A 19,197-nucleotide genomic window follows, 5' to 3' on the forward strand; every position below is an offset into this window, starting at 1 on the left:
AAACATGGAAAAACACCAACAGATGATTATTTTCTTGACTCTGTATTTAAAGAACGCACAAACTTTTGATCGTTCTAAATATTGTGAACTTATGTCAACATAGATTCCCATGCTGTAAAAATCCACTTGTTACAGCAGCAGATAGTCAGAGACAAGCAAGTACAAAAGAGATTTTCATAGGCAATAAAACGAAATGTTTATATATATATATATATATATATATATATATATATATATACACTCATATACTAAATAGATGTGTACTTAATTTACACTTTTGACTTCCGTCGAGAGAAAGGAGGAAGAGTTGATATGTCTGGTGTGTTGATTGGTAACTTCCTATTTTCATAGAAACATAGTTTTAGTTTAATCTATTGAATACAATTAAAGGAAAAATGCAAAAATAAATTGATGCTATTAATCCCCAAATTTATTTCACATGTAAAACGTTTTTTCGAGTGCAAAACCTGCTTTTATGTTTCTGTACACATCAATACGATTAAACTGTGGAATATAAACAACCTAGACATAGATTACACTGTGTCTGGTCTGTAAGTGTGACATACTTTTCTGATAAATATTTAAAATTACGGTGATTATCAACGTAGGATCAGATGATCCAAAAGTAATTTGTTATCATTGGATTCATTGTAAATGTGACATTTAACGCCACACAACTTTAAATCCAAATTTGTTACGTGATCCAAAAGTAATTTGTTATCATTGGATTCATTGTAAATGTGACATTTAACGCCACACAACTCTAAATCCAAATTTGTTAGGTCCTCTGGTGGCAACAGGTTTGGGGAAATAAGGGTACAGTCACACAAAAGCCAGGACCCAATATAAAGCAAAGAAAGTGTAAAAATACTTTGCTCAATAAGTTCAGAGAGAGAGTGATATGTCTGTGTTCAGGACCTCCCTGACTACCTACAGACGGGAATATCAGCGATTTTTACAGAATATATTTGGAGATTTTTCAAAGCAAAATCCATCATTTTCACTGTTCACAAAAAAACTGTGATACCACACATTTATGAGGTTGAATCCCTTAAACATGCTGATATGTATTCTCTGTCTGTATCAATACAGATGCATCTTATGAATCCCGTGATTATATTCAAACGCATGTAATATAGAGTTGCATGGCTGACTTCCAAAGTGCCAAGTCAGGTGACGACACACTCCTTTGATCTTGATACGAAAAACGCATTTTTAGAATGCAAATGCGATTTTCGCTCATTGCCTTGGCAGTTCATCGCACAGAGAGACCACTGAGAGGAACCCGGCATTCTAACTTCAATTCGCTAGTATTTTGTACTATTATCTGCAAGGATGAAGGAGCTGAAACCAGCGAACTACCAGGCTAGAGAGGAGATGGAGGCCGTGACCTACAGCAGTTTGGACTTTGACTTGTTAAAGGAAATTTTGGAGGCAGACTTTACCAACTCTCCTCCTCCCGATGAGAATCCTGTTGAGGACGGGTTTGACCCCCAGCAGCCTCCGACAGAGGGCGACATGCACCACGGAGCATCGTTCGGCCTCCAGCAGCCAGTCCTGCCCGCACCTGGATTTCAAGATGCCCCGATCAACTTTCCTCTTCTTCCTCTTCATTATGCCCCGGCTGAGGAAGGGTTCCATACCCAGCAGCCCCCGACAGGGGGCGACATGCCCCACGGAGCAGCGCCGTTCGGCCTTCAGTATCAGTATCAAGTATCTGCACCTGGATTTAATGTTGCACCGATCAACTTTCCTCTTCGCCGTCCCTATTATGCCGCGGCTGCGGAAGGGTTCCATCCCCAGCAGCCTCACACACACGGCGCCATGCCTTACGGAGCAGCGCCGTTCGGCCTGCAGCAGCAGTTCCTGCCTGCACCCGGACCGGCTCCCCCCATGTTCCAGCCACCAACTGCCCTGCAGCCGAGCTACATGCAGCCGGCAGCTCCTTGCCGCCGCAGACAGGTAAGCTCTGCACTGGTTACAGATCGGTTCATAACAACTTTGTCAACACCTAAGGGAAAAGATGTTTCGTATTCACTTATTCACCGCTAAACTGTTTCCCTGGGATTAGTGCGTTCACCGGCCAGCTAGTAGAGAGACCCACACATGTGGTGTTTTCTTCATTAATAAGCCTTTAAACATTAAGAAACTAATTGTAATATCTTAGTTTGATATTGTTTCAATGTATTATGGTAATTTTTATTTCAAAACAAACTTAAAATAAAGCCGCTAGCATGTTAGCGCGCTGGGGTTAGCATGCTAACAATCTTTATTTTGCATTGATAATCCCGTATTTTCACTCTATTCATTTCGCCCCCCCCACACACACCTTGAAGATCGAGCTGCTCAAACAACAACAACGCATCCTGACAAGGTTGCCTAGCAACCTGAAGCTGTGCGCTTTTTATTTGAATTTAAATTTGAGATAATTCGGAGCATCCAAGCTTTTCAAGTTCAAAGGTCATAGATTCACCTGCAGTGGCATAAATGTTATTAGGATAATATATTTGTGTCACTTTAGTAACTGAAAGCTATTGAATTGGTTGATTTAAGATTTCAACAATGTTACTAACATCGACGACTGCTGATGACGTCACGGCTTCTGGAAGGGCTGTCCCAATTCGTCGGGGAAGTTTTCAACCATTACCAGGGTTGGGGGGAAATTGGGCCTAACAGCAATGATCCTGACTGAGTTCTGGGATATATCACAGAGCGACTGACACATTATCAATCTTTGTGCTGTCATTGTTGGGATGAGAGAATTAAGCATCAGGAGAGGGATATTTAATCTCGGTTAGGTATAAGTACAGTTAGTATATCCAGTCGGTGTTTTTAGACCACAGCAGCTCATTCAAGCAGTAAACAAAACTTTGTGTTTGTGTCTCCAGGTCAAAAATTTGCCAGCGAACCTCCCTAGTGGCTGGGAGAAGAACCTGACTCCTGTTGGATTCATGTATGTATCTCCCACATAAATGCAAACAAACACACAACTATGACCCTCTGTTCTTCAAACCCAATTATTCTGTCATCTAATGTGTCTGCCTGATTGTGTCTATACAGAAATGGACAGATCGTTTATAGTCTTCCGAACTACACAGCTCCACCTGTCGCTTCTGATGTCCCTGTAGTTAAGGCCCACGCTCCACAGTGAGTTAGCCTGACTGCTTCATCATCTGTTGCCGAACACAACATAGCTAGACTCAAAATTAAATCACCATATATTTTCTACCTTAATCCTCTTTTTTTAGGGGTTTTGTTTCTTTCCTCTCAGTTTTACACAGTGGAAATTCATGCTCTCACTGTTTTACTGTTTTCCCATAGAAAGCAAAAGTTCTGCACAGAACCAGACTTGAGCAAGCCTTATGTCAAGAAGCCTCCAAACGCTTTTATGATATATCGCACGGAACAGAGGCCAACAGTAGCGGCAGAGCTGCAAAGCAGGGATTGTGCGAATATCAACAAAGTCATTGGACAGATGGTAAGTGTTTGCTCTGTATTTGTGAAACTCTTGGTGTCACACAAACCTCACCACAGTTTGATAAAAGATTTAAAAGCTTTCTGCCATCGAGCACTGTTGAAGAAAACAAGTCTTAAATGCTGAATTGTTCCTCTACCTATAATTCTGGTCATCTTATCAGTTTTGTATATACAGTCACATGACTAGTGGGAAATCTAAATTTGAAAAGAGCATTTCCATCATTTTATGTCACAAACAAACTGTGGGTGGTTCCATTGCAGAGCCTCCACCTGTTCATGTAGATCTGTGTGTACTTATGCTTGTGTTGTTGTGCGTCCACAGTGGAGGTCACTGCCCAAAGAGGAGCAGGCGATATACTATGGACATGCAGACAGGGAGAGGCAGCTCCACGCTCAGATCTTCCCCGAGTGGTCAGCCTGTGACAATTACGTATGTACTGTGTACTATGCTCACATACATGTTGATATGATTTTCCACTCATGATGCAACACGGTCACTGCAGGTGATATCACCCGTGTCTGACATGTTTGTCTTTGTGTACAGGGCAAAAAGAAGAAGAGGATAAGGAGGAAGGATCCTATGATGGAATATTCTGCCATTTGAATTCTCCAGGGAGTGAGAATCATCTGAAGACTTTCAGATGTGTTACTTTTATACCTTCTGTCTACTAGGTAGACCTTTTTTAATAAATTCGAATAATGAAAGGATGTCCTGCTTTGTTATTCTGATAAATGTCAGGTTATTCATTTAGTACAAAATCAACTGTTTTCAAATTTCTCACTTGACTTTGACGTAGTAGAAAACAGATCAATGCAAGAAAGAAAATATCTACAGTATTTGTTTACGACATTCATAATTTAATATAATTCTGAAAATTCATGCAAAACCCTCTAGTTTATATTCGGTGATCAAATAAATGACATATTGTCCCCATCAACTAGCACAAGGAGTAAGGGTCACTCATTACTCATGAATCATTTTTTTTATCTTTTGAATGAGAATCCTCTTCATTTTGGGTTGCCAGGCAACCGGACAGACGCTTTTCACCCTCCCGGAAGTGCGTGGCTGTGAGGAAACATGGCGTACAGAGCAGTGCTACATGCACCAGTGATATGCGTCGTCTCAACCTGTTCTTTCAGCGCAGTGTGTTTGTTTGTGTTCGTCGCTTTTGCTGCTTTTGAGACGGTAAATACTGACAATGTGTTCAGTGCGGGCCACTCGGCTCCCGTAGCCGTCGCTGCCGCTAGGGATCTACGGTGAGTCTGCACACCTCCTGGTTCCCGTTAGCTAGCCGTGCTAACGTCACATTAGTGACAGTTGTTAGGTTTTTAGTTAAACGTAGTCTTTGTTAGTATCGTAGCTTCAGCTTCCGGTTACAAATCTGTAATTTTAAGAGCTGCATCTCTGTTTCATGACCAAACTCGCCCGCTTGTACCGTACTCCATCCCCAAAATGAGCGATTTAATGAATTTATGCGTATAAACCCCGATTTCGTCCAGTAGATCTTTACCCAAACATAATCTTTAAAATACTTCCGAGTTCAAACGCAGTTCGGCATATATGATAGGTATGATGATAGAAGGGTAGTCTCTTATTACCTAATGCCTCCCATATTACTGTGTGGCTGTAGCCTTGATGTTATTACTGTCTGACAGCTGCAACAATTTACACAACAAATTCTGTCAGCACAGCTGCCTGTTTTCTAAGGATTCACTGGAAATGAGTAGGGTAGTCATGAAGAAGAAATCGTGTATGTATGGTGGCCCTGAAGTGCAAATAACAATGACAAATGGGGAAACACAGCAACAAATCCAAAAAGCATAATTGGAAATTAGACAATACAATAAAAAACATAATTGCAAATAAGAAACACAACTATAAACTTGAAAACAGCGTCAAATAATTGTGTTTGTGATTTGACAACATCTTATTTGGAGATGTGTTGTATGATTTATGTTTGTGTGGTTTGATTTGTTGTTTGCCTTCAGGGCCACCGTATATTTGATCTGTTTATCTGTAAAATTATAAGATTATTATTAGATTTTGAGGTTTCTTGACATAATTGTGATGAGGTGGTAGTTTTGGTAGTTTTGGTAGTTACAGTGATGCAAATGTATCGTAAAGATTATCCTTCATTCTTGTACAGATTCACCAAAGAACTTGTTGCTGTTTCCTTGTGCATCAAGATCTCCTTTTAAACTCCAAGATATCATGTCCCCTTCAGGTATTTGTTGTATGACGTGAACCCCCCCGAGGGTTTCAACCTGCGCAGAGATGTGTACATCCGCATGGCCTCCCTGGTGAAGACTTTGAGGAAGCAGGGGGATGACTGGGTATTGGTGCTCCCTCCGTGGGGTCGCCTCTACCACTGGCAGAGCCCTAACCTCCACCAGATCCGCATCCTCTGGTCAGAGTTCTTCAGCCTCACCAGCCTGCAGGCCAACGTGCCTGTTATCGAGTATGAGGAATTCATCGCTGGTGAGCTTTTTTATTTTCGTGACCCAGGCCGGTGTTACATTTGCCAACAGATTTGTCTGACATTGGATTATTTCTAAACCTCATTATCCGTGTACATTTTTTTTTAATAAGCTGAACACGTGTTGTTCTCTTTATTCCACCAAAACAGTGGTTGCATTTCACAATGCACAGACACCACTGTCTATTAGCTTTGTTAAATTCAAACTCTCAGTCAGTGTGTTTTGTTATTGGTCTCTTTCCCACCCTAGAGAACGGAGGCCCATTCGTAGACCAGGTTCTAGTGCTGCAAAACTACGCTGAGGGATGGACTGATGGAAAATGGGAGGAAAAAGTGGATGAGCGGCCGTGCATTGATAAGTTGATGTACTCCAAAGACAAACAGGGCTACTACAGGTAAATCAATTCAATACAATTAAATCAAGAATACAATTGAGGTATATAAAGTTAACTCAAGGGTTTTGAGGTCACAGTGAAACATGTTCTACCTCTACCCTTCTGCCTGCACATCTCTCTCCTCTCTACTTATCCTCAGCTGTCTCATTTGTCTGGTCTGTGTTTGTTTCTCAGGGGCTGGTTTTGGGGCTACGAGGAAACGCGAGCTCGGAAAGTGACGTGTATGTCGGCCCAAGGTCATGCCTCCATTATGGCTCCAGTTCTTCAGAAAAACATCACAGTGACGTGAGTCCACAGAGCGACACCGTGATATGAAATGCTCTGACTGTGCCCATACACTGTCTTGATAGTCTGCCACAGGCACATTCTACCATCCATCACTGAAACCTTTCTCTTTCAAATGGTCCACGCTCATATGGAGATATACTCTGCTCCTAATTACAACTGTTTGTCTGCACTCAGATAAACTGCAGCTGCTTCTTTTTGCTTGTATAACTTCTGCTGTCAGATTTCTGCTCTTGTAAATTACCCCATCAAAGTTCCCCGACCAATAGAAGGTATAAAGGTATTGAAATAGTCACTGCTTCATTGTGGGCATGTTTGCATTTCTTCTCATAGTCGCCCTTACAGTTGGTTACTGTATAATCGGGTTTTAGCGGAATCACACATCAGCATTAATGATGCAATTGAATGTTGCCACTTCCTTCATGTTAATTGGTTAAGTCACATTTATGACATGTGAACAAACCCATGATTATATGCTTGTACTCACCTGGTTAATTAAGCTGGGGATTCTACAAGCAGTGTTGCTCATCAACAAAAACAAAATGAACAATGGTGTGTTTCAGTGTTTATGAATGGGAATTTTAACCCCAATTAATTTAGTGATTTCATGTTCATACGTGTCTAAAATAATCAGTCCCTAGTTAAAGCAACCTGAGCAATGAGCAAAAAATCCTGAAACAGTTTTTGAGAAACTGAAAAGACATCTGCTTTTATTGTTATGTAGGTGTGGTAATACTGTGTATGTTCTTTTTTTAGAACTTTTTGATATTTACAGGAAGAAACAGTTGTGTGTTGGTTCTTTTTGCAGATCGGTAATGCTCGACCGAGCTGAGACGCTCCTTCATGATCACTATGCTGGGAAAGATTACTGGGATGTGAGTATTTGGCTCATACAGATTATATTAATATACAGATATATCGGTAACATTGCTGTGCTCTCACAGAAATCGTCATATAACGCGGAACTAGACTTTGACACTTTCAACCTGAGGGTTTTTAAGGCACACCATCTTGTCTGTAAGCTGATGTGGGAATCTCTGTGTGTCTTTAACTTAGACCCGCCGCAGCATGGTGTTTTCCAAGCACCTCCGACTCATAGGAGACGACTTCAGAGCAAAGCACCTGAACTCTACGGATGAGAGAGATCTCACCGTTTATAGCGAGGACTGGACTCGCATGAAGGTGAGTGAGTGTGTCTGACGATGATGTGATAATGTCATAATATCTCTCACTCTCTCTCTGTCTGTCTATTGATAGACAGACAGATAATGATAGATGCTTTTCTTAAATGAGTCAAATCTTTCTTCATAGCTCATTGCTCAGCCTTCCTACTTACTCTCTTTCTTTCTCTCTCTCTCTGTCTCTCTCCCTCGTGCTGACACACTCACACACACACACACACACACACACACACACACGCACACACATAGAGCAGCAGTTAATAAATGATCGAAAAAACAGTCCAATCATGTATGAAAAGACCCTAGATTGCCTGACTTATTTGTATAGGAACGATTCTGTCCCAAGCTTTTTGATCCATAAAAACAGTTTATTACTGTATCTGTGATCACTATTAGTGATTTCAAATTAAAATCACAGCATTTAATCAACATTTTTAATGTTTAAGCATTGATTCAACACTGTTTTGACCCTTTTCCATTATCTTCAGGTCAAGCTGGGTTCAGCGAAAGGGGGTCCATATCTCGGGGTGCACCTGCGCAGGAAGGACTTTATCTGGGGTCATAGGGAGGATGTGCCCAGCCTTAAGGGGGCTGTCCAAAAAATGCGCAGCTTAATGAAGAAGCACAAACTCGACAAAGTGTTTGTTGCAACGGACGCAGATGAAGAAGGTAATGACCCTAAATCACAAATCTCTTTTGGCTAAAAAAAACCCAAAAACGTTCAGGTTTAAAACCATTTCAAATGTAACGGACAGAATAGAGAATAATAATGATATTAGGAAGTAGCAGTTGCATATCTATGAACTCTTTAAATGATTTTCTAAGCCTGTGTTATGTCATTTTATAGAATTGAAGGAGTTGAAAAAGTTGTTGCCAGATATGGTGCGGTTCGACGCGACCACAGAGGACCTGGAGCTCTTCAAAGATGGAGGAGTGGCCATCATCGACCAGTGGATATGTGCTCATGCAAGGTACACAATGTACAATGTGTTTTCATTCATTAAACTGCTGCTTTTTCTCTCTTAATAATTCAGATCTGGCCTGTGTGGATATGAGTTTTTATGAAAAACAAAAATGTCTGACTCATTTCACATCCAGCACAATCATCTCTGAAATTGTGAGGTTTCGGGCTTTTGGGTAAACAGCAGTTCAGATGAATTGCTCCAGTTCTTTATTTTATTAGCCAATACCACAGACACTCCCATCAGTCGCACAGAGCTGATAGCATCAAGAAAGCCTCTTGTTGCTTTATCAGTTTGGAATGCTGCGTGTGGGCAGGTTACAAAACATTTTCTCCAACAAACACACACTGGATGGATGGTGTAGAATAAGTAAGCAGCCTTGTCAGTAATGCCAATGGAAATTATGTAAACTAGAAAAACTAGTTTGGGTGGCTGTTCAAACTCTTCACACTGGGTCAAATGTTCATGTAGCTATACATGGTGCACCTCTCTCAGTGTGTGTTTTTGAATACCTATTCATCTATGTACTTCTGTTTACAGAGTCTTCATCGGAACGTCTGTGTCCACCTTCTCTTTCCGGATCCACGAAGAGAGGGAGATCCTGGGTTTTGACCCCAAAACCACATACAATCGTTTTTGTGGGGACAGTGAGAAAGAATGCGAACAGCCCACACACTGGAAAATTGTCTTTTAATGTGACCTCTGACTTTCCTGACACACACAAGTGCCAAAAAGCAGTGTTTAAAGGTTCCATGTATTTCTATGGATTATAGTAGAAGGGTATTTTTTACTGTTTTATGGTGATTTGTTTTTAAAAAGGTTTTATAGATGTGCAATCAGGTCTGTTGCGACCACCGTGACTGAAGCTCAAAAAACAGGGACCAGGCTGCCAAATCCACCATTAGATGTGCATCTGTTTTTTTGTTGTATGTAGTTTCCTCCATCCCACTCTGGTGTTTGACTTCATCTGTAGTATTTATTACAAACACCAGCACGAAGGGGAAGCCATACACACAGAAATCTCCTGCCTTTGCACAAACAACAGCACACAGCACATGTCGTGGTTGAAAACTCCACTTGGTACCTTTACAATAGAAGACAACACCTAATGATTCTTTGCTCAGGATCTGTTGAATTGAGGTTCATTTACCATCAAGTGTCACTGTATTTCAGCCTCAAGTCTTTGCACACCAAGAACATATTTTCAGTTCAGAGAGTTGTTAAAGCTGTACGGGTTCAGGCGGATCAGAGAAATGTGTTTTCTTCTTTTCAGTGTTTGGTCTCAGAGCGTGTACCACTGACATCCTGAAGGAGACTTTGGATGCAATCGTGATAATTTCGCAGCTCTTTGATCAGAAGGGGAAATTCTTCCCGGTCCTGACGGCTCTCAGGATTGAATGGACCCAGAAGAGCAATCACAAAATCATCCTCACTGCTCGACTCCACTTGATCTGCTACGGTAAACTTTTGGAACAAATACAATAAAAAAACACTTTTAATGGAGGTATGGACTCTGTGTGCAAAGACTTCTAGAGACCCCCCCCCCCCCTTTGTTACTTGTTATACCACACCAGTATTAACATTTGTCACTTGGGAATGTCATCCCGGCATTACCGATGTTGACACAGTTTGAAATGTGACAGAAAAACTTTTAATGTGTATTTTGAATCATTGTGATGCTCACTGGTCTCCACAGACTGCACTATGTATATTTAGCTTATTGTTATAGTGTTGTTGATACAGCCAGGGAAAGAATTTGAGATGACAATAAGGTGTTTCCTCTGAACAATAGCCAGCCATCAAGCTGTAATCTTAAAACGCACCTTTTTTTTTTCCATGTTCTTTTTCCATTCTGAGCTGTTTTGTCATACGACTCGGGCAGAGTTCGAGCGTTGCGTAAAAACAAGTCGAGTGAGGTTTGGTTTGTGCTGTGTGTATTTGTATTGGTGTGCTTGAAATTATGAAATTTGAAAGTTGTGTTAAAATGATATATGATGGGTTGTCTGAGTATATCTTGGTCAAGCATTATTACATTTACATTTCTAAATATAAGTACACGGGAATGGATTTCAGAGCCGTGTTCGCCACCTGTTCTTTCCTCAGGATGAAACGCCTTTACCTAACGCTATGACTCGAGTCAAGCAAATGTGTCCCGTGTACCACTCAGTGGCGCGAAGACACATCTGTCTCACATACTATTATTGGCATCCAGATGGAAAACCCGTTTGACTGCTTCGCTGACTGAATTCTGTGTTCTGTTAAACACGACAATTGTGTCAGGTTTCACCTTTGCCTTTGAACCACCTGTTCTCACAGTGGTTTCCTGTGTGTCTACATGTAAAACTTTGCCTGCCTGGGTGAACGTTTCTGTCCTAAGAGGACTTTATAGGCTTTAGTGTCCTGTGAGTGAAAGATAAAGCTCGACATCGAAAGCTCTGTCATGTCAATAAGCGTCGTCTGTTTACACACACACTCTCACAATCTGTGTTTGTGTAAGAGTGAGGGGAAATCTGACGCCACATTAACCTTTAACAACGGCCGAACTCAAATCTAGACCTGTTGTCTACTTCCAATTATCCACTTGTTTGTTTCGATATCATTTTTCCCGTCGGTGCAATTTTTTATTTCATAGGTCTTTGCTCTCCCGACACACTGCAGTCGCAGGATGGTGCGTCTGGAGAGTTCAAGGCATTGAACTCTCCAGACGCACCATCCTGGAAGCACCACATGATATCAGTGCGACCCTCCCCTGTGGAGGCCTGCACCTCACCGACAACCCCTCATGGACTTGTGTAATTGATGGTGTTGCTGGGTGTCAACTCGTCCCCTCTAAATCCACGTTATCTTAGAACAGTGATGAAGATGTTTTGTGACCTTAAAGCCTGACTCCAACGCTACGGTGGCCCTGAAGTTCAAATCACAACGACCGAATACAGACGACAAAGACAAATCACAGCATACAAATTACAAAAAACAACAAATTACAGTAAACAATGGCATGCTCGCCCCTGATTTGATGCTTTCCATATGTTTTGTATTTTGCTGTTGTGTTTTTTATTTGCCATTCTTTTTTCCTTATTTGCCTTTGTCTTTTAATCTGCTTTGTGTATTTCTTGCCATTGTGTGCTCCTATTCCACATTTTTTTGTGTTTAGTTGCTACTTTTATTATTTGCCAAATATAATTTGTTGATGTTTCTTATTTCACATTGTGTTTTTTTTTGTGTTCGCCCCTTTTGCCTTTGTGTTTTGTGATTTGTTGTTGTTGTTTTTTTCCTTATTTGACGTTGTGATTTACTTCTGTAATTTTCAAGCACAGTTTTGTTATTATAAAACATGATGTTGGTTAAATACGTATGAATGATTCGGCACTTTCGTCCTCCAGCGACACCCAGACACTCCAGTTGCAGTCAGCACACGCCCTCCTCCACAGATGCTCACAAGCACACACACGCGCACGCACACGCACGCACAGGCAGGTTGAGCTACAGCAGGTTCAGGAGTCAGACAGGTGCAGGTTGTTTTCACGTTCAGGCGCAGCGTCACTGGGGAGAGATTTCAAACCTTTCGTTTTTCCACTTGGACGGTGATTTTTTTATTCATTGACTTTCTCCAACAACCCACCGATGGAAAGTGCGTCCTGCTAGATCCAGCAAGCGACATGTCCTGTCCACGAAGACTGGGATCTATCGTCAGATAACACAGCGTCCGCACAGAAACAGAGGAGAAGCAGCCAGGTGGGTCCTGTGCTCTGTGACGGAATCATTAGGTTGTTATTAAGAGTCATTTCTGTGTCTCTCACAAACTGCCTTCATCCACGTGGACACTTGTACTTTCCTAGAAGTACTGTCGCTTTGACTTAATATAAAAATATTTAGAAACCTGAATACTGCAGAAGTCCATTTCGTTGATGTTCCTGAGATTTCCCTCAAAAGTCCATCAAGACGTTTAAAGACCATGTATTAAAAAATTAACGATCTTCAAATCTCAAGTGTTGCATATTGAACCATGCTGATTAATACTTTATTATGCTTGGTATTTATCATATTAGTATTATTGTGTAGGGTGATAACATGTTTCCTTTTATTTATTATGATGAGCTCTGTTAGTTTTGCTGTTTCAGGTTTTAATAACTGAAAGGATGAAACATCTTCAGGACCCAAAACTAGTTCACTTGTGTGGATTGATTATAAAAGTTCAAAGAAATAGTGTCAATGTTCTCTTAATATTTCTATTTCTATTTATAAATGTATAATATGTCTTGATTCCAGCCTCCTCCACTGATGGCCTTCCTCCAGCAACTTCGGCTCCTTCTCTGGAAGAACGGTCTAACTGTGATCAGGCAGCCGGTGAGTGACCTTGACTTGTATTACTTTTATATAAGGGCAGAGATTCGTACTTAAAGCGACACTATGTAACTTTTAATTAGCAACAGCGCCCACTGCAGCCTCACGTGGTAATTCATTCTGTTTTGGCTTTGTGTCCGAATGATTAAGTGTTTTTTAAGTAGCGAAAAAAAAAAGTCTATCCAATCTCTGGACCGGAGCTCTGCCTGCGTAGTCCCATTCACAACGCAACTGAACGGTGGATATTACCCACGATCCCCAGCTTCCTGAACCAGAAGAGCTGCTGCTGTGACAAATAACACCAAACTCGAATGATTGATATAAAAAAATTACAGAGCCTTCTGATTGTACTCTACGCTCAATTCGTAATACAGCCCCTTCACTGCCTGAGAATTCTGTATTTCTAGAATGGACAAACACTTCATACGCGGTATTAATCTTACAAGATATCTTGTGTTGTAGGTATGGTCCCTGACTCTCATCATCTGGCCCTTGATCATCTTCATCATCATTGCTGTGACCCGGAACCAGTTTCCTCCGGTAGTCAAAGACACATGTAAGTGGGAAAGTCACTCATTGAAGAAACAAGTGCCTAGGAGCAGGTTTCTTGTTTTCTTAACGATGTGCGTTTTTCTAACAGACGTTAATCCCGACACAATGGTGCCTTGATGTGTAGAGGGCAGTGTGTGTGTTCGCGGATCCACATGATTGGAGACTTTTCAATTTCGCAATCAGCGTACTTAAAAAGAGTGCAACACAATCACCAAAGAGTCCTTCAGATCTGACCCTTGCCCACACCTTCTTGCCCTCTTGTGTTTGTTAAAAACCGTCAACGTAGGGGATGTTTATTCATCCGGAGGGAGGGAGGATAAAGGGGCTGAAGGAGGGAGTGTTAGATAGCAGGAAGGGTAAAGGCTTTGCGATCCGATAGCTCATAAGAACATTCCCTCTGCCTCGTGCCTTTTCCAGTAATTCTTGTTCTTTAACAGTTAAAGTTCGGTTTTTAACATCGGCATCGGTCCAAGAGAATGTGAGCCTCTGGTACACGGTCCCACTTCTCTTTATGTTCCAGTAGAGTGAAATGTTCCGTAAGATATAAGACGTTCAAAGGACCATGCCCCAGTTTTGAACTAAAACCACTCACCCCTCCACCCTTCTTTCTTTGTTCAGACTTTTTTGCTGGGACACACAAGTAATATAATAACCCCACTGTGGACTCTGGACTAAAAGAGAAACGGGACAAAAGGAGCATCCAGCTTAGTGCTGTCGCTTAAATTGTTTTTTTTTCAGTGCATGTTTGAAAACTGGTACAGAGGGGAACCACACCTAAAAATAAAACAGGCTACAATACCTTTGTCTGTGTCTGATCAACCATAGACAAGAATCTGCAAGAATCATGATACACAGTCTGGGATGATAGCACCCGACCCAACGTCTTTCATACTAAATCATACAGTTAGAATAGAAATGAAACTATTTCATGTAATATGATCTCCTGTTGTATGTGGAGGAAGAACTCAAACATTTTAATTAAGTAAAACTACAAATAAATTGACACAAAGGCACTTCAAAAAGTATTTTTCTATTTGAGCAAAAGCAGGTATGTGCTTGCTTTCAAACAAACTGAAAATATTTGAGGAGTTTATCCTGTTCCCTAATGCAACAGTGTGTGTCATAGTTATGATGAAGTCTCGGTGGTGGCGTCTTCCAAATCCATTTCAGGTGTTCTTCAGGAGGCGGAGTCTAATGTGACCTGCCTGCTCTGATTGGACCAATGCTCCTCTCCCTCGTGATAACTTTAAGAAATGTGATTTAAAATGCAGGGAAGTAGAAAGAACAGATATTTGTTGATATATATATATATAAATATATAATGGAGAAAAAGTGAAAAGTATCTAAAAGTGAATCTACTTAAGTAGACTACCTATATGAACTAAATATACTTTGTTACATCCCTCCTCTGATTTGGAGGCATGTGCTTAAGTGTACATGTATTGTTATTTACCATTGTTGGACGGTAGTAATGCTCCTAAATAATGAAATGTAGTTTTTACATTTTATCCCTCACATGTTTTCATTGTGATGAATAATTACAGAGCTATGCATACGAACTTGATTCCTTTGTTGATCTTCTTGTGTAAACTACACATTGACTCCACACACTTGTCTGCCGTGACTAAGCATTAGTGCTGTTTGCCAGGGCCATTATTCAGGTTCAGAGAAATCTGTTGGGTGTGCCACGGTGAAAAGGTACTCTCCGACAAAGTATTAACAGGAATGAGTGGCACAGAGGCACGGCACTATGCAGTCAGTCCGGTCGCAGAGACTCGAACAGAACCTGATTTGGCCTGTTATGTCTTTGAAATAGCTGAGATTGTTATCTGATGGTATGAGTCATCCACCGGGTTGTGACACAGAGTTTAGATCCGACTCCTGATCCTGAGGTCAGAGATATCACTTCACGGTTAAAATCATTTCAAATGACAACAATTTAACTAAGTGGAATAATTCATAGATATATTTGATATTATCGGGAAAAATATTTCATGCTCATGGTGGTCTACAAAAAACCTCCAAGAACAAAAAAACAAGGCGAGGCGCATGGGGCAGGAAAACACGAGTTTAAAAAAACTTCACTCTTATGAGAAAAATAATTGAAATATTTTGTTTCATAAAAATAAGCCTTATGGCACATCATGAATGCAGTGGTTGTGATTGAATGCTGCATTGGAAAAAAAAAATCCCTTTTGCCACATGATATGGAAATGTTGCCACCTGTTCTTTTTTGGTGTTATTTCTCTTTATGTGTGTCTGTTTTTCAGGTTTTCCTCTTCAGCCTTTTTGTGATATTATTATACAGTTCATCTACTACCTAGTAATATGATTTCTACTTGAATGTAGTATTCTGGGGTTGTTATCAAACCTAAACTCATTCAAAGTCCTTCTACTGCATTTTCTTTGTCACATTTACATAATGAAGGACATGCTCTCCTGATATTTAGAAACGGGGGTGTTTTCAGGCGTCCATGCCACAGTCACAACTCTGTCTCGTCTCCTCCAGGTTACGTTGGACCCAGAAACCTGCCCAGCACAGGTTTCTTCCCTTTCCTGCAGACCCTCATGTGCAACACGGACAGCAACTGTCATGACAAATCTCAACTGGCGGAGTCAGCTGCATCAAAGTCTAAGAGCACTGCAGGCAGATCAGGGTAACCCCTTTCATAAATAATTTCAATTATTAGAAAAGTCTAACACCCAAAAAATAAAGTGATCCTCTTGAAAAATAATAATAATAATATACATTAACTGTTATCTGTTTGATTTAAGTATATTTAAGTGAACGGCTTCATAATGCCTCAAAAATGAACTCTATATATGTATCAAAGGTGTACAGGAGACCCTTGAATCACAAAGGAGGGACACACCTCAGCATAGCAACACCACATGAGATGATGAGTCAGCATGCGCATGGAAATATACCAACAACACACATTCCACTGTGGAGGAGGGGACTTCTCTTACCTAATCACAAGCCTGCGACAATTTCATTTTGCCATACACTTTCAGAAAGTTGAAAACAAAGTAATCATTTCATTTAAAGTCACTTAAAGTGCTTTGTCAAAGTGTTGGTGTTAAAAACCAGCAGTAGTTAGTGCAGGTGGTGCAGATTGTTCTTTCGTTCCTGGAACTGTCTTTGGAATTTGAATTGCTGAAGCAGGAAGGAATGCGGTCGATGGGCAGACCGGTTTGTCTGAAATGAAACCTACAGATGAGTGAGGTCATGGGCAGCTAATATTAGAACAAAACCTTTGTTTGATTTTTAAGAGCTTTCGAAACTTGACAGGTTTTATCATAGTGTTTTTCCACAGTACAAAATTTTTTGGGAGATAAATGTATAATTTTAACTGTAGTGGATTGGAAGATTCTATTATTTCTGCACTTTAACCAACAAATCATGAGTTTTGGCTTCTAGCTCACGATCAAAGCCTTATGGGAGCAAATGATTATACAAAATAATTGTTCCAACATTGCCATGCTATTCAAATTAAACTGTTCAGTACAGCACAGTTGTAATGAATAGCTACGATAAAGAACCGACTGCCTTGGGAGACATGCAGCTTTTCAGACAGCTCCAATCTATTGTTTGAAGATTGGAGTTTTGTTTTGTTTAAAATAAAAATAGCATGCATTCGGTAAAATGTCTTTACTTCCTCATCTGCCTCTGTATGACAGGTCATCACCGCTGCCGAATGGTTCTCCACTGGCAGGCCTGATGCAAGGGGATGGTTTTTTAGGGTTTGCGTTCCCCAAAATTGACAAATTCAATGACCCTGCATCACTGATCAATGCCTTCCAAAGCATTGTGGGTAAGTCGTCCCCCATCATACAACCTATTCTCTCTTTTTACAAGGCCAAAAACATATTCTTCATTTTTTCCCGTAAAGATTCAGCACCCCTCTACTTGCAGACATGGACCCTCTAGTAGAACTTGTTAAAAGCAATATTTTGAACAGCCGTTACCTGTTTTCATGCTAAGCTGAGCTAACACTCTCCATTTAGAGAGGGGTAGTAAAAAATGTATCCAACTCTTCACAGCAAAGCAAGTAAACATACAATCTTTCCCCAAATGTTGAGCTATTACACCCATTTGATTAAAAAAAAAATAGAGTTTGTCCTACTCAATATTAGTATAATATTGTGTATTGTCATTTTTCCTGTCATTTTTAACAATATGTTCTTCTGTTTAAGGTCAAACTCAGCAAGGAAGTCCTAAAAATGTCTCCTTCGTCAACAACACTCTCGTGGGAGATAAGGTCGGTGATCATAATGGAGATATAAATAATAAATAATAAATAAATAAATGCATCTTAATCTTAATCTTAATCTAATCTTAAAATATATGTTTCATTGCTGTCACAGTGTTGAAACCTGATAGCAGGACAAATAGTAAGGAAACAAATGCAGGATGATGTAGTAGAGGTACTTTTAATAAAAAATATCACAGGCAGAGCAGGCAGGCAGATACAGACAGGTTTCCAGAGCAGAGGTTACAAATAGACAGGAAAAGAAACAGATGATTCAAGAAGGAGCAATGGGAAAAAAACAGGCCTGCGGGAAATTTTTAAGAAGCTCTTGATGAAGAATTCATAAATACTTAGGAAACATTAGGAAAGTGTTAAAAAGATGAACACATGGAAAATACGTACATTTACAAACTCTGTAAGAGAATCACAGCTCCTTAGAAAGGATATTATCAATCGTCTTCTATTATCAATTACACATATAGGAACTGATAATACAACATTCAGGCTGGAAAATTGGAAATAATATAATTACATGAAAGCAATTTACATGTCGAGGAAGTGGATCCATCATCACTTAAAAAAGAATAAGGAAGGAACCAGATAACATGATTTTCAGACATAAGAATATATATATAGTTTCCTGTCATGGGGGCTTTTTAATACATTTGTTAGTTAAATTTGGAAAATTAAATAAAATCCCTTTTTAGCGGATTTTCCAAATGGGATTTAATGAAGTTGCATTTTTAACAAGAATTTCAATATGCTTGTTTTTCCACATGATATAACTGGTTGAACTTGAAAGAGATGAATCTATATTTATGGATCATGTGAGGATTTCCACAAGTTTGTATCACCAATATTAAAAATAGGTGCTCTGCAGTTTCTACATTTCTGAGGGTGTGCTCTGGTGAAACTGCAAGGAATTATGGGATGTTATTATCTCCTTTCCTTTTGAAGGAACCAGGCCTTATTATTTGGCTTTCGTGTCATTTCACCCAGTTTATTATCGAATTGACCACAGCCCTGTTTACTCATGTGGGTGGAGAAAGCTCAGATGTCAGCAGGTCTTACAGTGAGTGGGGACTGGTGTGTGGAGGGGCGGGGCAGACAGGTGAATGGGAGCAGGGTGGACAGACGGAGGAGGTCACGTGGATCTGAGGCAGGTCAGGGGAGCAACCATGTTCTGAGAGAAATGAGAAGTGGCTAAAAACAAGGGGCAAAAACCAAAGATATTCTCTTAATTCTTATTTCTGAAACACCAGCCTCAAAAC

At 40.4% G+C, this 19,197-nt stretch overlaps 2 protein-coding genes across 2 annotated transcripts; both read left to right on the forward strand.

Annotated features, from left to right (window-relative positions):
- Positions 1–1,335: 1,335 nt before the first annotated feature.
- On the forward strand, positions 1,336–4,147 carry LOC133967080 (transcription factor 7-like). Its single transcript, XM_062402294.1, has 6 exons — positions 1,336–1,962; positions 2,889–2,953; positions 3,061–3,147; positions 3,322–3,478; positions 3,800–3,907; positions 4,022–4,147. The coding sequence occupies exons 1-6, from the start codon at positions 1,336–1,338 to the stop codon at positions 4,079–4,081; spliced, it is 1,104 nt and encodes a 367-aa protein (XP_062258278.1). The 3' UTR covers positions 4,082–4,147.
- Positions 4,148–4,545: 398 nt separating this feature from the next.
- On the forward strand, positions 4,546–12,130 carry pofut2 (protein O-fucosyltransferase 2). The gene is made up of 9 exons (XM_062402118.1): positions 4,546–4,734; positions 5,703–5,956; positions 6,205–6,349; positions 6,524–6,634; positions 7,443–7,509; positions 7,691–7,816; positions 8,304–8,484; positions 8,663–8,786; positions 9,318–12,130. The coding sequence occupies exons 1-9, from the start codon at positions 4,556–4,558 to the stop codon at positions 9,469–9,471; spliced, it is 1,341 nt and encodes a 446-aa protein (XP_062258102.1). The 5' UTR covers positions 4,546–4,555; the 3' UTR covers positions 9,472–12,130.
- The last annotated feature ends 7,067 nt before the right edge of the window (positions 12,131–19,197 follow it).

Source organism: Platichthys flesus, chromosome 13 (genome assembly GCF_949316205.1).
Source record: "Platichthys flesus chromosome 13, fPlaFle2.1, whole genome shotgun sequence".
Classification (NCBI taxonomy): Eukaryota; Metazoa; Chordata; class Actinopteri; order Pleuronectiformes; family Pleuronectidae; genus Platichthys; species Platichthys flesus.

What these genes read in the sequence shown, in the direction of transcription:
- LOC133967080 (XM_062402294.1), top strand. Translation starts at nt 1,336, where the DNA reads ATGAAGGAGCTGAAACCAGCGAACTACCAGGCTAGAGAGGAGATGGAG. An exon ending in CTCCTTGCCGCCGCAGACAG is followed by an intron (nt 1,963 to 2,888) that starts GTAAGCTCTGCA and finishes TTGTGTCTCCAG; the next exon opens with GTCAAAAATTTGCCAGCGAA. An exon ending in CTGACTCCTGTTGGATTCAT is followed by an intron (nt 2,954 to 3,060) that starts GTATGTATCTCC and finishes GTGTCTATACAG; the next exon opens with AAATGGACAGATCGTTTATA.
- pofut2 (XM_062402118.1), top strand. Translation starts at nt 4,556, where the DNA reads ATGGCGTACAGAGCAGTGCTACATGCACCAGTGATATGCGTCGTCTCA. An exon ending in GTATGAGGAATTCATCGCTG is followed by an intron (nt 5,957 to 6,204) that starts GTGAGCTTTTTT and finishes TTCCCACCCTAG; the next exon opens with AGAACGGAGGCCCATTCGTA. An exon ending in AACGGACGCAGATGAAGAAG is followed by an intron (nt 8,485 to 8,662) that starts GTAATGACCCTA and finishes GTCATTTTATAG; the next exon opens with AATTGAAGGAGTTGAAAAAG.